General features: G+C 47.4%; 1 protein-coding gene across 1 annotated transcript in view; it reads left to right on the forward strand.

Annotated features, from left to right (window-relative positions):
- Positions 1-1,255, forward strand: part of STARD5 (StAR related lipid transfer domain containing 5) — a 63,206-nt gene extending 61,951 nt beyond the window's left edge. The window contains exon 6 of the mRNA XM_085644298.1: positions 542-1,255. Coding sequence (XP_085500424.1) covers positions 542-689 — 148 coding nt within the window. The 3' untranslated portion in view covers positions 690-1,255. The remainder of the gene's footprint in view (positions 1-541) is intronic.
- The last annotated feature ends 17,040 nt before the right edge of the window (positions 1,256-18,295 follow it).

An 18,295-nucleotide genomic window follows, 5' to 3' on the forward strand; every position in this document is an offset into this window, starting at 1 on the left:
CTACTCCTAAACTCCGCCAACAGCTGAATCGTAAAAACCCCTTTCTACACCTGAATTCCACTCATCACTGACCCTTAAAAACCCTCATCACCCCTAAACACTGCCCATCTCTGAACCTCAAAACTCCTCGCTACTCCTGAACTCCACCCACATTTATTGTAATTTTAGATTTTATCTTAAAATTATTTTTCCTTTATAATGTTTCATTTGATTTTGGATTTATGTTTATTTCACCAAAATTCTCTTTCCTCAAAATATGTTTTCCATGATTTGTTTTCCTCCAATGTGGTTTTTCAGTTTACCTCTTTCCATTAATTCACATACATCAGTTTGTAGACGAACCAGTCTCATTACTACCAAGTAACCTAAAGGAATGTTTCTTAGAAATCAAGGAATTTGTTCAATTTTAGGGAAATATATGTATTTATCTATACTGACAAGAGCTGTGATCTGGGTAGCATAAAGATTGACATAGCAATTTTTCTATAGGTCTTCCTAAACACTGCATTCTGTAATTTATAATTCTACATTACTTTCACAGAGAACCAGGAAAAACACAACTCTTGAGCTTCTTCCAGACGGATCTCAGTGGGTACCTTCCTCAGTCTGTAGTTGATTCCTTCTTTCCTTATACTATGTCTCAATTTTATGGTAATCTTAAAAAAGCTGTGAAAATGCTGGAATGCTGACACCACGTCAACTGAACAGTATGCATCACTTCACCGAGGTTTTGGTGGATGTGGCATGATGGGGACAGTTTATAAACAGTGAAAATATCCCATCAGCAGGACCGTGACAAAATAGAACAGATTGCATTGCTTATTTTATATTTTTAATGAAGAGAGAGATGCAGCTTCACTTCATCTTGACCAGTTAAATTGGAATATATGTTCCTTATTCCATCTACTTTTCTGAATTTTGCAAATAAATTATTTGTGTTTTGTCATCATGTCATTAGGTATTGTGGACTGTAGGCTACATTGAAGTATTGTACTTCTTCTTATTCTTGATTAACTGTTTTCATTCTGTCAGATGTCCTTGCATTTATGACGTAGGACTTTGTAAAGAAGTCCTTATTCTGTGAAAACTCGTGCACTGAATACCAATGAATAGTTGTTAATATTTTAAGTTATTTATACTGTTATGCAATCAATGCAAACGAATACGGGATCTTGTTAAAAAAAATAAGTGATCAAGACTGCGTCATTGTTTCTCTGTGTATCTGACTATGTTAAATAAAAAAGATCCAACCCCACCACTTGAACGTAAAGCTTCATTAGCATCCATTTTATACACCCTCCCGTGTGCCAAAACATTGTATGTGGCAAAATTGAAATGACTGTGCACAGTGCAAATGCTACAGTGCAGGAATATAATACGTGAAAATACAGGGTCCTGTGTTGTAACATTATTTGCCCCTGGTTGTCTCCATTTTTAATAATTCACAATGGCAGGGGTTTAATTGGTGGACTTGTTTAGATTTTTTGGGAGGGTAGTTAGATTCAATATCTGACACACTATGGAAGGTCTCTTGAACTTTATCAATACTTGTGTGGGCTCAATAATAGGCTATCCTTAAGATAACGCAACCAAGTCAGCTGTGAAAAAAATGAAAAGTTGTATTATGTTTGCATGTTGGCCGTGGCACCAATTTATAGCTCTTTGGCTGTGCCTGAGTGGAGTCTATGAACTTAAGTGCCCTCAAGCTTCCACTGAGAACAATAAACTATTTCTCTTCTCTTTAACTCTGTGCTCCTAGAGGCAGTCCAGCGCATAGCACCAACCTTTAGTTCTGATTACTGAGCCACAAAAGGTCCTTCAGTTTAACCACTTAAAACACTGCATTGAGGTAATGAGTAGAAGGCAAGGACCAAAAGAAATTGCCCATGCTTCTACAGAGCCCAAACTCAGCTAATTACAGAGCAGGCCTTCTAACTCACACTCTACCACCCTTTGTCACGTGAAATTGGCACATATCACACAGCCACCCAGTGAAGTCAATATCACACAATGAAAAATCCGTGAGCTTGAAACTCCTAAATAGAGTAGTTTTCCAGATCTTTTGCAGAGGCTCTGAACCTCAATAAAGCCTGCTAAAGATTATGCCTCCTTCCCATGACATGTAGGATGCTTTATAAGTCTTTAAAGTGTATGTTTTGAGGAGGAAGAAAAGGCTGCTCAAGTTATGACGAACTGTAAGTCCCTTCTCCCTTGACTTCAGTGCCATTTTAGCCAGTGACTGACATAACAACTCCCCAATCATAACTCCATAACTCTTCAGACAGTAATGGTTTCAAAGCCTAACCCTCTAGGCCACTCCTTGTAAAGGTTAGCAGACTTACACAGAGGTAAGCGAAAGGTTTTCTGTGTGCTCTTGGTTCACATTTCAGTATTCTGTCTAAAGTCAGAATTAGCCAGCATGAGGTCGGAAGCAACAATTATAATGCAGAGCAGTTATGCAAGAAAGAAAATGTCTAGACGAGTTAAATTCTAAAAAGAGTAAGTAATTATAAACTGTAAATCACCTACATTCTAAAGGAGCAAAAATGAAAATAGTTCAATAAGTTTAAATAAGTGTTCAATAAGGCTTTGGGGCTATGGTATTATAGTAAAGGTTTATTTTAAGGGTCAAATATGTTTTATGAAGTGAAAGAGTGCTCAGAAAAATGTCTGACTGGATAGAAATCTTTAGCAGTCATGCTTCTGGGCTAAGAAAGCACTAGAAGGGATCTAATTTGCTTTTTAGCCGAGGATGGTTCTGCATGTCATAGCATACTTGCTGTGCTCCAAAGATCTCAAACTATAGGAAGGGTTACATTTATGGTCCACAGACACCCTATAGGGACTCCCTCACACATATATATATATATATATATATATATATATATATATATATATATATATATATATATATATATATAAATAATAAAGTCACACTCATGTTAGATCCAGTTAAAAGGTTCAGTAATTCAACCCTAGCAATGGCACAGAGAAGGCAGTCTTAACTTAGAAAAATTGTGTAAAGCAATTTAAAATATCAAACAGTTAAAAGGTCAATATTTGTATTTATCCGCTCAAATTTTTAAAATTAGAGTACAGTTTAATAGACAAAATGGCATCAAAATGTAAAAAATCCTATAAAAGGAACCAGTGATAGGAATTCTTAAATTTGTAAGTAAAAATCACACGCACCAATGATAGCCAATGGTCGCGGTAGACTGGGCCCTTGGCATAATTCATGGCTGCTGAACTTAACCCTCTCTGCAGGGTCCCCCCAAACCTTTTGCCTTAATTTCTCCTGTTTTACTGAAATTGTTTGTGTTGGCCTTAGGTCTCTGTGCACTTTACCATTGCTAGCCAGTGCCAAAGTGTTTGTGCTCACTCCCTATTACATGGTAGATTTGGCATACACCTGCTTGGCATATTTGATATCTTAAAAGTCCCTTAAAAGAAAACTGTCCCCAGGCCAACCTGGCCTTTCAGGGGCTCAAACGCCCTTTGTCCAGCAGAGTCAGGGCAAGACTGCGCAGGCTGCGCAAGCCAGGAGCAACTGAGCACAACCTAAACGTTGCAGCTGCCCACTAAGTGCTGGGCAGCTGGGTAAAGGAACCTGGCACCGGCGTGCCTCCTGAGCCCTCTCTGGGCTCTAGGATGCCCCACGACAATGGGGGAGGCTTGTGGGCTCTATACAAGTGATGGGGCCAACGTTGGAGCCTCACAGTGCTCTAAAGGAATTACGCCCCCAAGGTGCTGGGAGTCCTATCCCACCGCTGATCACCAATGTTAGAAATGGGATTTCTGGTTGGCTAGGGCTTGCGCCAAAGCCAGGCAGAAACCACCACTCTAGTCAGGGCTGGGGAGTTACACGCCAAAGATAACCCCTGCTCACCCCCTTGGTAGCTTGGCACGAGCAGTCAGGCTTATCCCGGAGGCAATGTGTAAAGCGTTTGCGCGCGCACCCTGCAACAACACCCAAGGCCCACCACAAAAGAAACTCCACACAAGGTATTATATAAAAATAGCCTTTGTATTATACCAAAACTCGTTAGATAATATTCACACAATGTACACTGTGCCAACTGGCACGGGCAGAATTTACAGGGGTATTATCTACATGGGACAGGACCTCATGGACCACTGTCAGGAATAAGCACTTTTAGAACTAACACTTGGTAGGAATAACACTTTTAGAACATAGCACATACAATCACTGTAGCACCAATTAGAAAATGTAGCGCACAACCAGTAACCACTGGTAACAGGTAAGTACCACCTACGCAACCCTAAGCACCTTAGGAAAATATTACGCAGGGAACCATGAACTTACTAGTTGTAACCTATACTAGGAAAAACCCTCTCCTACGCATAGGCACAGATAGCAATAAACATAGCATAAAGGAAAGGCACATTGCGCAAAAGTACACCGGTAACCATAACCATGTACCCTAGGTGAGGGCACAACACAAGAAAACTGTCCCCAGGCCAACCTGGCCTTTCAGGGGCTCAAACGCCCTTTGTCCAGCAGAGTCAGGGCAAGACTGCGCAGGCTGCGCAAGCCAGGAGCAACTGAGCACAACCTAAACGTCGCAGCTGCCCACTAAGTGCTGGGCAGCTGGGGAAAGGAACCTGGCACCGGTGTGCCTCCTGAGCCCTCTCTGGGCTCTGGGATGCCCCACGACAATGGGGGAGGCTTGTGGGCTCTATACAAATGATGGGGCCAACGTTGGAGCCTCACAGGGCTCTAAAGGAATTATGCCCCCAAGGTGCTGGAGCCTCGCTCGGGCTCTAAAACAGATATTGCGGTCCCGTTGGAGTCTCTCTGGGCTCTACACAAAGAATGCCCCCGTTTGACGTTGGAGCCTCGTGGGCTCAAAATCACCAAAGAAACGCCCTCGCGTTGGAGCCCTCGCTGGCTCGTCAGCAATATGCCCCGCCGTTGGAGCATGAAAGGCTCTCAAGGAAACATGCCCCCAGGGTCGGAGTCCCGCTCGGGGGACTCGCGAGTCTCAAAGAGAAATGTGCCCCCAACTGTTGGAGCCTTCACAGGGCTCTGCGCACAGAACCGAGAATGCGGTCCCGTCAGTGGAGCTGCCGCTGCGGGCCGGGCCACAGGGAACTCCGTGCACTGCAGGGGAGGGACCCACGGGGACGCCCGCACTCACCTTTGGTTTGAGAGGCGGCGTCTCCTCGCTCGGGTGTCTCCTCCTGCGACGCGGACCTTTCTGCACCCGGGCCCCCTCCTGGGACCCGGGACTTGGATGCGGAGCCGGCCGGGCTCCGGACTTCTTCCTCTCTTCACCACCGGAGCACGGGGTAGGCTCCCGTCGGCTTCCGGGTTCGGGGCGAGGCCCCGCCCACGCTAAGGCTTCCCGGACTGCTTCCGGGTCACAGCGGGCAGCGCGGCGGCCCTGGAAGTTTTGGCGCCGGCAACACGGGGTAGGCTCCCGTTCTTCAAATACACAGATAAGCGGGGTGGGCACCCGCGGCAGACACACATATGCGGGGTGGGCTCCCGCAAAATAAAGAGATCAGCGGGGTGGGCACACGCCAACGAGCGCCACAATGCGGGGTGGGCACCCGCTGGTAACCACGGCAAAAGCGGGGGAATCCCTACGTCGGGGTTCCCTCATGAATTATTGTAGCACAGCGATGCTGGCCACAACGAAGGCGCTCTTCAGCAAAAGCGCTTCTCCAAACCAGGCAAGGTTCCTGGAAATAAATGTGGCAGGGGGGCAAGGGCTGAGCCCAGGGGCCAGCTCACAGGGCCCTCCAGGCAGGGAGGCAGTCTCCAGTGGCGGTCTCTCCTGGTGCCCAGCAGCAGCAGGCCCCCCTCAAGTTAGGATCAGAAAGAGAACACATTCATGGGGTCACAGCCCCTTTTTATACATAGCTTTCCTTTGTCTCAAGGTGCAGGGAAGGGGCGAACCAGTTACAACTGGTTCCTGAGCACTTTGTTTTGGTCAACCCCTCTCCCTATTCAGAGAACAGGCCAGGGTCAACAGTCGCACCACAGGGGGCGGTGCCAGCATTGTGTGGGGAAAGCCCAGCCCTATTCAGGTCCTAGGTGTACTCCTCCCACCCATCTGGCTGCTGATCTCCCCATTCACCACTGGGTGACTCATCCTGACTCTGGGGATTCCCTAGCCCATCACATGACCTCAGCCAGCCAATCACGCGCCAGGCAGTCACTGCACATTTATACCAGCGTCTAGAAGTGGCACTTCCACACTAGCTACATGGACACCGCACACATCATCGCGCAGCACTTCATCACACGAGTCCGCACATACCAAACTCACACCTGCACTCCCCACGCATCAGGAACTACCAGGGACACATACATTCCCCCATGCATTCCTATGGGAGGGCAGGTCAGTCTAACTACACGCGCGCACTTTACCCTGGGACACAGTGGGAAAGTGCGCAGAAGCCAAAAATCACTAACACCAGGTCACAATAAAAAGCAAAAAGTTTCAGGGGTGAACCCGCCAGAAGGGCCAAGTCCAACACTCTGGTTCTACTGATTAGTTTTTTTTAGTTTTGTTGTCAAATAATTTATTCAAATTTGCTCTGTTTTTCTAAATTGGTGTGGGGTGTTTGTGCTCTGCTTTCACTTTATTGCTGTTTCTGTGCTGCATATGCTGGGGAGAGAATTTGGCCTAACGGCTAGGGCAGTCAACCTCGGAGCTGGGGAACCGGGTTCGAGTTTCGGCAGGGATGCTCAACATTCGGTGATTTTGGCCAAATCCCTTTATCTCCCAGTGCCTAACAAAAATGAATGTGTTGGTCTGTAATGTAACTGGCGCTCATGTAAAGCACTCTCATACCTTTGGGTCTAGTTTGGGCTATATAAAACTCCACTAAAATAAATAAACAATAGAAATACGTTACACATTGCCTTGAAGTTAAGCCTGACTGCTTTTGTGCCAAGCTACCAGAGGGTTAAGCACAAGATAATTTTGTGACTTTAGTGGTTCATCCTGAAAAGGATTGTAACTGTTGCTTGAGCAGGGTTTCGCCCTCCTCATTGGACAACCCAGTTTCTCCCAGTGGCTGACAATGATGGAGCTAGGGTTAGGTACAGCAACCAGGTTAGGCCCGGTCAGAGGTTTTACCTTGGGATACAGTCTTTTTCCTTCAGGGGGAAGGCAGAAGGCTGTATTTGAGAAGGGCCTCACAAAGTCAGATAGGTGATGGGCAAAGTGCAGCTGAAACTGCTGGTTTGGGTAGGAGAAGCTCAGAGTGAGAAAAATACAAATTTCATGCCCAGGGAAGACCTCTCGCTGGTCAGACAATTTTGGTGTTTTCGCAAGGTCAAGATTTTTTTTTCGGAAGTAGTCTTTTTTCTGGAGCTCGGAATCCTTCAGCAGGGCAAGCCTGCAGCTGTATCCAACGTTGGGTTCCATGAGGCCGGATGCCTTCACACTGTGAGTCCACTGACTTTGATTTGGTAGGTCTGTTACCATTCAGGAGGCCAGCCAACTGATCATTTGAGTCCACTTTTAAGAGTCCATTTCTAGTCATGGGTACAAGGAGGAGCGAATCTAGCCTTCAGGGCTCCTATCAGGTCAGGTCCATTTCTCTTCTGTTGTTCCACAGGTCCACAGTGCCTGGGGATGCCATATGTATGCCTGGCACTAGTTGGTGTGTGGGATTGATTCCTGGCACCTCCGTAACCAGTGTGGTAAAAGTTCCCAGGGGTGAGGGTGTGGCTTAGACTCTGCCGAAGATGGCTGCATCCTCGCTGAGCTCTGCTCCATAAGCTAGATCACCCTGAGATCCAGACCGCATTCGCAATCTCTTTGAGCCCACGACACTCAATTAGTGGGGATTCTTCACCTGGAGCATAGTCGAGTGAATCCCCCCCCCCCCCACCTCCCAGGATGCGCCTTTGGCGGCAGAGGCGAGTTGGGTGGGCCGCAAAGAAGCAGGGCCTGTACTTCAGTGTGAGCGAACAATTGTGGAGAGTCCGGGCCTGATGGTAAGCAGCAGCCTATGTGACAGACACTCCCCGGGGACCCTGGCAGCAGGAATGAGCTGAAAGAGGGAGAGCCGAACCAACTTTAATCCGAACACTGAGACGCTGCTCGCAGCGGGAGAGAAGTTCCTCTGGTGGACCGGGACGGCTGCAACGGAGTGAAGAAAGCCGACATGGGCCCTAAACGACTCAAACCGGACTGCGGGGGACTTCTCCGGCTGTGAGGCTTGCAGAGGGCTTGGGCAAGTGCTGCGCCCCGGGCCTCTGGCGGCGCTATGGGCAACAGGAGGCGGGGATGCACTGGCCTGGATGGAGAAGGGCCTGCCACACACAAAGACTCAAAGGACGGTGAGGTTAAATGGATCCGAGGCCTTAACAAACAGGTGAGATCGGTAACTTGGTTGAGCTCGGGTCTAGATTGCGATGGTGAGTTCCGTGCTGCTACTGCACTAGAAACCTCTTCGCACATTTGGTGCTGAGGGCCCCATGAGAAGGTAAAGCAGCAGCCTGGTAAAATAAGGGCCTAACACAGACAGAGGCCTAGAGTGCGGCAGGGGGAGGACGGACCCCGGGGGCCGTGATGTAGCGGCAAGACTAATGGTACTGCGGAACCTGGGCCTTAGTTGAGTTGTGGTGGTGAATACTAGAGTAAGTGAGGCATCCGGCCGTCGTTGAGTGATGCGCGGGCCTAATCCCACCAGGACAGAGAGGAGGAGGTGTCCTGGGAAAAACTGGACCCCATTGCAATGGTAAAGCCTAAGGTAAATAAAATGGACAACTACGTGGTCCCAAAAGCTTCTATGGCAAAGGAGGGGAGCACATCTGAGGAACCCTCTCTTGGGGCAATAGTGGCAGTGATCAAAGATATGAAATGCTCCTTAGAGCCTTGAAAAAGGCACTGCGACAATAGAGGTCAATTTGATTAGAGCAGACCTTCAAAAACTGAGTGATAATGTATCAACGGGGGAGGTCCGAATAGCCCAACTCCAGTCCACGACGACACATCTGGAGACACAAATTCAGTCCTTAACATAGTAAGCAACGTCTATGATGGCAAAGCTTGAAGACTAAGAAGGAAGAGCGAGGAGGAACAATATCAGGGTGGTGGGGATGCCGAGGGGGCAGAGGGTCCCAGTGTGGATCTCTTCTTAGAGGATTTTATATTGAACACTCTACGGCCAAGGAGACTATCCAAGTTTTTCTTAGTCGAAAGCGAACACCAGGCCCTGGTGCTTCCACCCAAACCAGGTTCTCTTCCTTGCAGGATAATTGCAAAGATCTTTAATTATTGTGACAGGAGATGTGATTCTTCAAGCAGCGAGAGCAAGAGGAGATCTCCACTATGAAAACGTCCTGATTCACTTCTTGACTGACTTTACCCTGCAAGTCCAACACCAGCAGCCCAGCTTTGAAGCAGTAAAGATAGAACTCCGAGAGCGCGACCTTAAATACATGATGCTCTTCCAATTAAAACTTAGAGTGATAATGGAGGGCAAAACATGGAACTTCACTTCCCCGGAAGAAGCCTGGGAATGGCTGGAGGGATGGCATATAGCTGGTTGGACCAGAGGCAAGGGACCATGGCGAGGCCGCAGAGGACCAGACCAATATAAGGCGGTAGATAAGCCACAGGAGAGGCAAAATGAGGAGATGACCCCTTAGACAGAGTCAATAGGTTAATTGTTAATTGCATTGTTTATATGACTGTCCTGAAGGTAAGACTATGCTGGACTGGTGGTCAGCACCGAAACAGGGATAGAGACTGGACCAGCAGTGTACAGGCAGTCTTAACTATGCAGGGATGTATTTGGAGACTCTCTGGACATTTCAACATTTACTATGGGTTTAAAAGGTAATATGGGAATCCATTATGGAACCGTAAAACGGATATTTGTTATGCACCCTTTTTCTTTACAGGTCATCAAGGCAGAGCTGAGACACCCCCTTTGATTGGTATTGAATTTCATTGTTGGGGCGACAGGCGCTCTGCAGGTGGGGGGATTGGTTAATTGAGGACTTGCCTAGCCAGGTTGCAGGTTTTATTGCAATGTTACAGTTTAGACTCTGTACTCAGTTGTAGGGAGGATGAAGTTGTTGCCTCACAGAAGGACAGATACATCTGGTGGGGGTCACTCATTGTCTACTGCTGAACGGAATTACACCAAATTTGGCAGAAAGGTAGCTCTTGGTTCAGATAGTACCCTTTTGGTTAGATGGTGTGAATCCATTTAGTAGTTGCTGAGAAATTTAAAGATTTCTCAGATATACAACTGAGGCCGCGATGGATCCGTGACCCCTCTCGATCTCGTGCCTGAGATTTGATTGGCTGTCAACACTTCAAACCAGGATGTGTTGGCAGCCATCTTGTGATTCAGGTGAACCAAGTTACAAAAAGAAAAGGTAAAAAAGAAAGAAAAGGGGGCAGAGTGAAAACACCCTGAGCCCCTAGGTCTTTAGGGAGGGTCTCACAGGGACCCCCTTGGCCCAAAATAGCATTAAACAAAAAGTGAGACAGGAGACGTGTTGGATCCATGACTCCCGAGGACAGTTTTACTAAAAACAAAGCGCTGTCTCCAGCGTTTTGTTAAATAAAGGTCCCCAGCTGGGCCAGGTCCTGGGGGCAGTTTATGTAGTAGTGTTGGGGGTGCCTATGCGACACTCCACGTGCCCCGGGGACCCCCCTCCCTGGGGCTAATTAATAAGAAAGTGTCCCCCGCAGCCTCGGGGACCACCACTAATGTAATGGGGTGGCCTCAAGGAACCCCCTGGGCTGGGGCCACCACCTTCCTAGGGTTTTTAAATATTCTGGTGGGGGGCCTCACCGACCCCCACCAGCCCCAGTAAATGTGTGGCCCCCCTCCCGGGCTGTTCCCGGCCCCGGGAACTGCCACCTCCCTGGGGCCGGCCCCTACTCAAGGAAGGAGGGGAGCCGCGCGGCCCTCATCCTGGAGCCATATATGGCCCTGGGGACTGCCACCCCCCAATGTCCTGGGGTGCCCACCCCAGGACATTGCAGTTTTCTATGGCATGGTGGGAGAACCATAGCCATAGCAAACAGTGGTCCGCTTTGAGCAAACAAGAGCATTTTGCTCTCGCTTGCTCAAAGCGGACCACACTTAGCTTTATACACACACGGGGTGCATGTCAGCAGTCTCTGTGTGTTAAAAGCAATGCCGGCTCCCGCAGGAGGCTAGGATCCGAACAGGACCATGGGGGCCTTCAGGCGCACCCACGGTCCCCAACATGTTTTCACGTGTAATCAGTGATGTAATTTGAAATGTCATCAAGGATGTCATCAATGATGTCACTGACCATGTCACTGGTGATGTAATATGTGAGGTCATCAGTAGTGCATTGCGGGGCATGAGTTATAGTTAGCTTACTAACTATAACGGCTGAGTTTCTCTGGTTTTGTACAAGTGAAATGTTAGCCTAACTATAACGTCTCTGTAACCTTTGTTTTTTTTCAGTGAAAAAAAATAATATATATATAGACCTACTGCCAGTCGCCAGTAGGTACTAATAGTTAGGACCTTTTTTCCATAGGAAGAGCATTTTTTGGTTTGCTCTTTCTTTCAAGAAATGTTCACAACTAATATGATGCTCACTTTAGCTGCTGTCTTGGAACAGGGGCCAAGAAAAAGGAGGGGTCCCAAAACTCGTTTTCCCCATGTCAATTCCCATAGCAAAATTGAACAGCGATAACGCAAAAACTGCTGAATGTAATTATCAATTTTGGCAGAAATATAGGTCTTGGTCCAGAATAGTGCCTTTTTGTGATTTGGTATAAATCCGTTCTGTAGTTTTAGAGAGATTAACCAAAATCAAATTTGTATATCTAGGGGTGCGGACCCTTCACAGATCCACCAGTGGTGCATCCGCGGGTCGTCCATGCGTCACAGCAGTGCCCTGATTAAATGGCTGCAACCTGAGCGAAAACTTACGGCTGCCATTTTATGTGCCAAAAAATGGTCCCCGGGGCTGAAAATAAGTATGTAGAGCACATGAAAGGGTCAGATTAGAGGTTGCCTGACCCAATGGGTGTTTTAAAGATGAGGTGAAAGCATGTTTAATTGGGAGTAAAATGACAGAAAACCTTTTTTTTGGTCACTTGTGAAATCCACAGGGTTGTTGTGGGACTCTGCGCGGCCTCTGGGTAAATCCGGGAACTGCGCAGCGAAGCTACATGGGGGCCTCTCTGAGCATTGTGGAGGATTTGCAGATTTATGAAAAAACCCTATCAAATTGGGCTTCTTCGCAGGAAGCATGGCAAGGGTTAAAGAAATTCTGACCCTTTAGAAGTGGTGTAACAAAAAACAAAGATCAAAGGAAGTCTGTGATTTGTTTACTTGAGCAGAATAAGTAAGTGCACAAGGTGAGGGGTAGCCCCTGATTGTCTAATGAGAAAGTAGGAGGTTTGCAGGAGTTCTGAATGAAGATTTGAAATGAAAACACATGTTACCAGACATAGAAATAATACTGGGACAGCAGCACAGAGCTTTTAGAGGTATGCTAATTAGGTTGTAGTATATAAAAATATATTTAGAGAGAGGATATGTATACTGAAAGATATTGTGTACCTCATAGACACTTAGAAGAAGGGCAATAGCAGGGATCTTAGATGAGAATATTATCTACAAATAAAGTGAGGAAGAAAGGAGAAAGATAAATTGGTATACTGAAAGAATAGAGATTTTATTAAGCCAGTATGAATGAATGTTTGAAATTAGATTTGGGTATTTTGCTTATAGTATGTAATTTGCACATGTTCTAAAACGCAGGCAGGCGCTTACATATCCAGTTACACTCCCACAAAAGCACTTATTTAACCCACTCTCACATAGTCAGACAGTGACTGCAACAATCAGCCAGATAATCATAAAAGCATTCACACACCCATTTACTCACCTATACGTCCACATTTGAATACTAGTTTGCCCTTAGAGCCTAGGAGAACATGCACAGAATGCAGTCTGCACCACAAGGAGAGTTTGAAGAGGACTACTTCAGCACTCTTGAAAACGCAGAACCCTGATTATAGTTGAGCTCAGAATCAGGACCCTAAAGGGTAGTGGGTTTCAAAAGGCGGGAGAAGAGGGGAGAAATTAGTGGGTTAAGTCACCCATAGGAAAGAGGGGATCCCCCAGAAAGAGACTTCTCTATTGGATACGGTGCAGGAAGTACTGTCTCCTCTCAAACTCAGTCCCTTGATGACCTTAAGGACAGACAGACAGGCTGAGTGGGAGCTGAAGCCGCAGCTAACCCAGGTGGATGCAGAGGAGAAAAAAGGTGAGGCTAAGAGAGCCTTGCAGGAAAAAAAGGGTCTTGCTGACTGTAGTGTTAAGGAGGTGCATCTGAAGACCAAATAGCGACAAGAGTCTAGCAAACAAAGTTTGAGCACCACAAGTGCGTCCTGCGCAGAAGAAAGAATTCCTATATTCAGAGACTTGGGGGCTGACTTTAAGAAGAGATTTGATATGGACAGGTTATTTCTTTACCAGGTAAAAGGAGATAATGCAACAAGCTGACTAAATGGGGCATGAGAGAGTCCACTGGAGGGCCTTGAACTTTGTTTATGGACATGTCGCAAGCAGCGATCCCACTGGGGGAGAGATTGTGTTGCTGGACTATACTTACCAATATGCAACGAGACTCACTGGAGGCCTACCAGGGGACGGACTTGATTCATATTTAAATGAGGTAATTAATGCCTTGCAACATCTTCACTGTTCTTCATGTTGGCCAGTGATCAAGGGCTGGGAAGCCTGATGTTTCTCCTGGACATAATCTGTGCTTGCTGCAGCCCTTATTAAAAATGCAAACCTGATGTGTGTGCCTTCGTGCGAGTATAAAGTTTTTAGAAAGTTGTAATGGCCCATCCAGCCATGAAGGCTGCACCGCAGAGAGATAGAGCGGGTCTGCTATGACAAGAATTGCAGTTGTGGCTGGTGAGATTTGAAAGTGGTGGGGCGAAACTTTCCGTGGGAGAGCACCGTGGCGAGCGAGCGTAGCGAGCAAGCCTGAACAATTAAAGTGGGGTTCGGGGGGGGGGGGGGGTTCTTCTCTCCCCAAGAAAATGTTTAAAAATGCATGGGCAAATGGTGCATTTTCAAGCAAATTTGAGAAGCAATTGTGAAAGTGCAGTTATTACATTAGTAAAGGGATGTCATATAACAACATGGTAGCTGCTCATTCAGTATAACCACAGAGCTTCATAACAGACTTGAAAAACAAAGCTGAGAAACTCACAGATTTTTTTATTTAAACTGCAAACAACTAAACAAACAACTAAACAGGTCACAAACTAGCAGCATTCAAGAAGAAATGTTAGCACACGTTTAAGAGTATAACAAACTGTGGAAATGTAATTCAATCCACTCAACATTCCCATTCGAAATGTTTCTGTTTAAAGTCAAATAAATGCTTGCCAAAGCGTTTGTATATTGGCAAAAATCATAATGCTGAAAATAATTGTGCAATACAATATGTGTAGACACATTTGTGTGTTTTGCACTTTTTGTTACCAATCAATATATATAATTAATATTTTATTACAAAATTCCAATGCCTATAGTATTATTCCGTACAGAAGTTTTAATTTCACAGCTGAGCTGAGCACAACAGATAAACCGAGGACAGTCACACAGGACAGAGCTATCTTCATGTTGTAATGATAATGAAGCAGCAAATGAATGCTCCTTAACAAGGCTGCTGTTACACTGCACGGGTCTGCGTTGACGTTCTCGCTCTAAACTGACACTACTAACACTCTGTCTCTTTGAAGTGCAGAGTGAGTCAAGTGACAGCCACTCTGCACTTCAAATAGTGTTGGTGTTTATAGTGGAAAGTAAAGCGTCACTCCTCCTCAACAACTGCTGGTCCTGGCGTCGCCTGTGCTGCGTTGCTGCAGTTACTTTCACCCCTGGCCTCAGCCCTCACACTCCGACAGACTCAGATGGATCGATGAGATCTAATCTTATATGCTTAAACACAGAGACTGCAGACTGCTGCCGATATTCCGAAGTATCAGTTTCACTTTTCTCAGGCTCGCCGTCAACAAATTATCAAACTGCGCAGGACCCCCACCAATTCAATCACGAAAATGACCACACCACGCCGCGTCATTGTTGATTAAATAACTAAATCAAAACGTAGATTTTACCTACTGGTCTTTTTGGATAATCTAATGTTTGTTGTGGTGTTCGCCACATGAATCGACGTGCCCCACCCAGTGCCCTCTGCACACTTCGTTCACCTCTTTTGGACCCCCAGGGCAGCCCCTCTGTGCTGTCTCACTCGGTCTCACGTGCTCACGTCACAGCAGGACACAGAGAGAGATAACTCTCTTGACCAGGGTTCAACATCCACTTCGGTGCAGTTTACGACCGAGGCCCGTGTGTTTTCTGCGGCACATAGCGCCTCCACCCGCTGCGCGTGAAAACCTGTAAACAGCACAATTATGGAGTTATTTGATATCCAGTTTTGTTTCGCACCAGAGGCTGATGTGTCTCTGAGTACTGAGGTAGCACAAACACCGGATAAGACTGATTTTAGGGGGGGCTGGTGACTGTAACTGTAACTTCGGTAATTTGCTCACGTTCTTAAATGAAACTAAACTACAGCAAAATGTTGCGAGAATAAATATGGGTGGTTGGTTGTACTCAGCCTTTAAGGGTGTGTCTCTTCACTCTGTTGCCGATCACCACTGTCTGTAGGCCAGGAGGCTATGGCCTTAGTGGTAAGCCCAGGGCCTACCAGTAACATGACGCAGTTCTGCCAGTGCCCTGGCATTGGCATCATTACATTATTATGGTGGCGGGTCATGATGACTGTCCAATATGTGCTGCGTGACGCAGCACATATTAGACAGTGAGTCATCATGATGATCATGGTGGTGATGGGCCGCCACCGTAATAATGTATTAATGCCAGGGCAGAACTGCGTCATCATGTTACTGGTGGGTGGTAGGCGGTGATGACAAAGTCATCATGGCCCAGGCCCGCCGTAATATTCCACGGGCCACAACATGATTCATGTATTATTTATGCATAATAAATATATTATAAACATGCAGGCTGCGCTGCTCAGGCTTGTGTAACTGCGCTGGCTCTGTCCTCACCTCAGCAGGTCAGGTGACTGATCACTGGTTGGTTGGGTCCGTCCGTCTGATGCGTGATGATAAGTAAAGAAAGTAGTAGTAGACAGAGGAGCCAGACAGAGGCCTCAGGCTTCCAGTTCCAGGCCCAGCGAGGGCAACGTCGCAACGAGGTACTTAACTCGAGTCACGGTGCTAGCTAGCAGTTAGCCCAGGCTTACTGACTCTCTCTCACACGGCTCTCGGACTCCGAGTCAGGCGTCCACCAGACGCTCACACACTGACTGTGCCTGTGGGTATGAAAATGGGATGGCACATCATGATGTGACGACGGTTACGCACGGAGGAGGGGGAGCACCCTGACTCCCAGAGCAGAGACAGCGGGGCTGAGGTGACCATGACCAATCACTGCACGGCCTTACAATAAAGCCATGCAGTTATTGGTCAAGATGCCCCCAGGCTCTTGGACATGGCCCGACTCTGCCCACTGACTAAGCAGCCTATCCAGGCGCTGCTAAGCCTACAGCAGCGCTTGGATTGGCCTGGGGCAGGAGACCATGCCGCTCCTTAGGAGGCCATGGGGCTGTGGCTTCGATCCACCCCCCTCCTGAATTTTGTACAGCGAAAGTGGCAAGATTACAGAGACTGCACAAGTCAGGCTGGACAGGGAAAGGCACCCGGCCAACCCGACATGCGTAGTTTGTTGCACTCGCTGGCTCAGTGTGAGAAGTTGACCTGGTATATGCTGTTCACTAGTTAAAGTGACCACCTTGTACCATGCCAAGCAACCCTTATGGTGTGGTTGTAAGTCAACCTTTTCGGACTTGCTGCCCTAGTGGTAGCGTAGGCTAAGCAGTCTTTGAGGCTAAATTCGTTAAAGCGTGTTAAGCAAGCTGTTTTACCATATGTAACCCCCCTTTATACCAATGAAAGGACACCACACAGATATATATTCAAAATATATATGTATTTATTACTCAAAGTATCCCCTAGACTCTTTATGAGCACCGGAGCACAAATCGTTAAACAAGACAATGTTATAATATACAGAAGTTGCACTTTATATGGATAGGCCCTGGTGGCCGATCAAACCATATACTAAAATAGTGGTATAAGTACCACGAACAGGAAAGGGAAAAGGCCTAGGGCCTCTAGAATCGCTGGGCCTACAAGGAGCTAACTTCAGTTAGTGACCAGGAGGTCCACGGGTCGCGTGTGCAGTGAGGAAAGTTACACGCGTGCTCCCCTAGGTTTTCAATGGGTGCGTAAAAGTTCAAAAGTTACTGCTAGAAGGGTCTTCTGGATGGACTACGAATTTAAGATTCAAAACACAGACACTAGAGATGTTTCTCTACACTTGGGCACCGGAGTGTCAGCTTTACCTCACCCACAGGAAGCGGGTGCATAGGTCTCGAAGTGCGTCGGGTTTCTTCTATCGATTCAATGGAGCCTGGTGAGAAAGATGCTGCAGGCGGTCGGTCCAGAAGAGATGCGGTGGATCCAAGAGTGGTTCGGAGTTGTATAAGACCTGAAAGCAGAGGGGACAGTGTTCACAGTCACTAGCCAGTGACCGGCGTGGCACCAGGTAGGTACCAGGCGATGTCGGGTGCAAACAGGTGATGAGGTGTAGCTTGTCTCCGCAGCCACGTGGTCCCTGAAGGTCGACGACGTCCAGGAGTCGGTTCACGAGTTGTCCCACGCAGACTCTCACTGTCGGCGGTGTCAGCGACTCAAAAGAGGCAAACAAGCCTTGGCAAAGGCAGGAGTCGTGGAAAGAGAGGAAAGCTGATTATTCTGACCAGCAAGGTCAGAGGGGCTGCTCTTTTGGAGAGCAGCTAGGGCCAGTCTGGAGCAACCAGACCAGTGTCGTTGATTTCAAATTAGATCGCCAAAATGGCCACTAGCCAACGGGCCAGGGACCGGGCAGGCGCGTTGAGATGCAAAGTGCAGAGGGGCCCCACGCAGATCGTGGAGATGCTGGAGGGCTCACCTTTGGTGCAGATGCTGCTCGGATGTTGGGCTTCTCAGGGCCCAAAGCACAACATGGAGGGAGCCTCTGTTGTCGCGCTTGCAGCTTGTCGTCAGTCTTTCAAGATGGCTGGCTCCACGTGTCTCGGTGCCTCCACGGGTTCCTTCTTTGCAGGGACTGTGGATCGGGCTGTGAGAGGTCTGGAGGTCCAGGTCTTGTCGGGCTCTGGGCTCCGGCGGGAGGCGGCGGCGGC

The sequence above is a fragment of the Triturus cristatus genome, chromosome 3_1, assembly GCF_964204655.1.
Source record: "Triturus cristatus chromosome 3_1, aTriCri1.1, whole genome shotgun sequence".
Taxonomy (NCBI): Eukaryota; Metazoa; Chordata; class Amphibia; order Caudata; family Salamandridae; genus Triturus; species Triturus cristatus.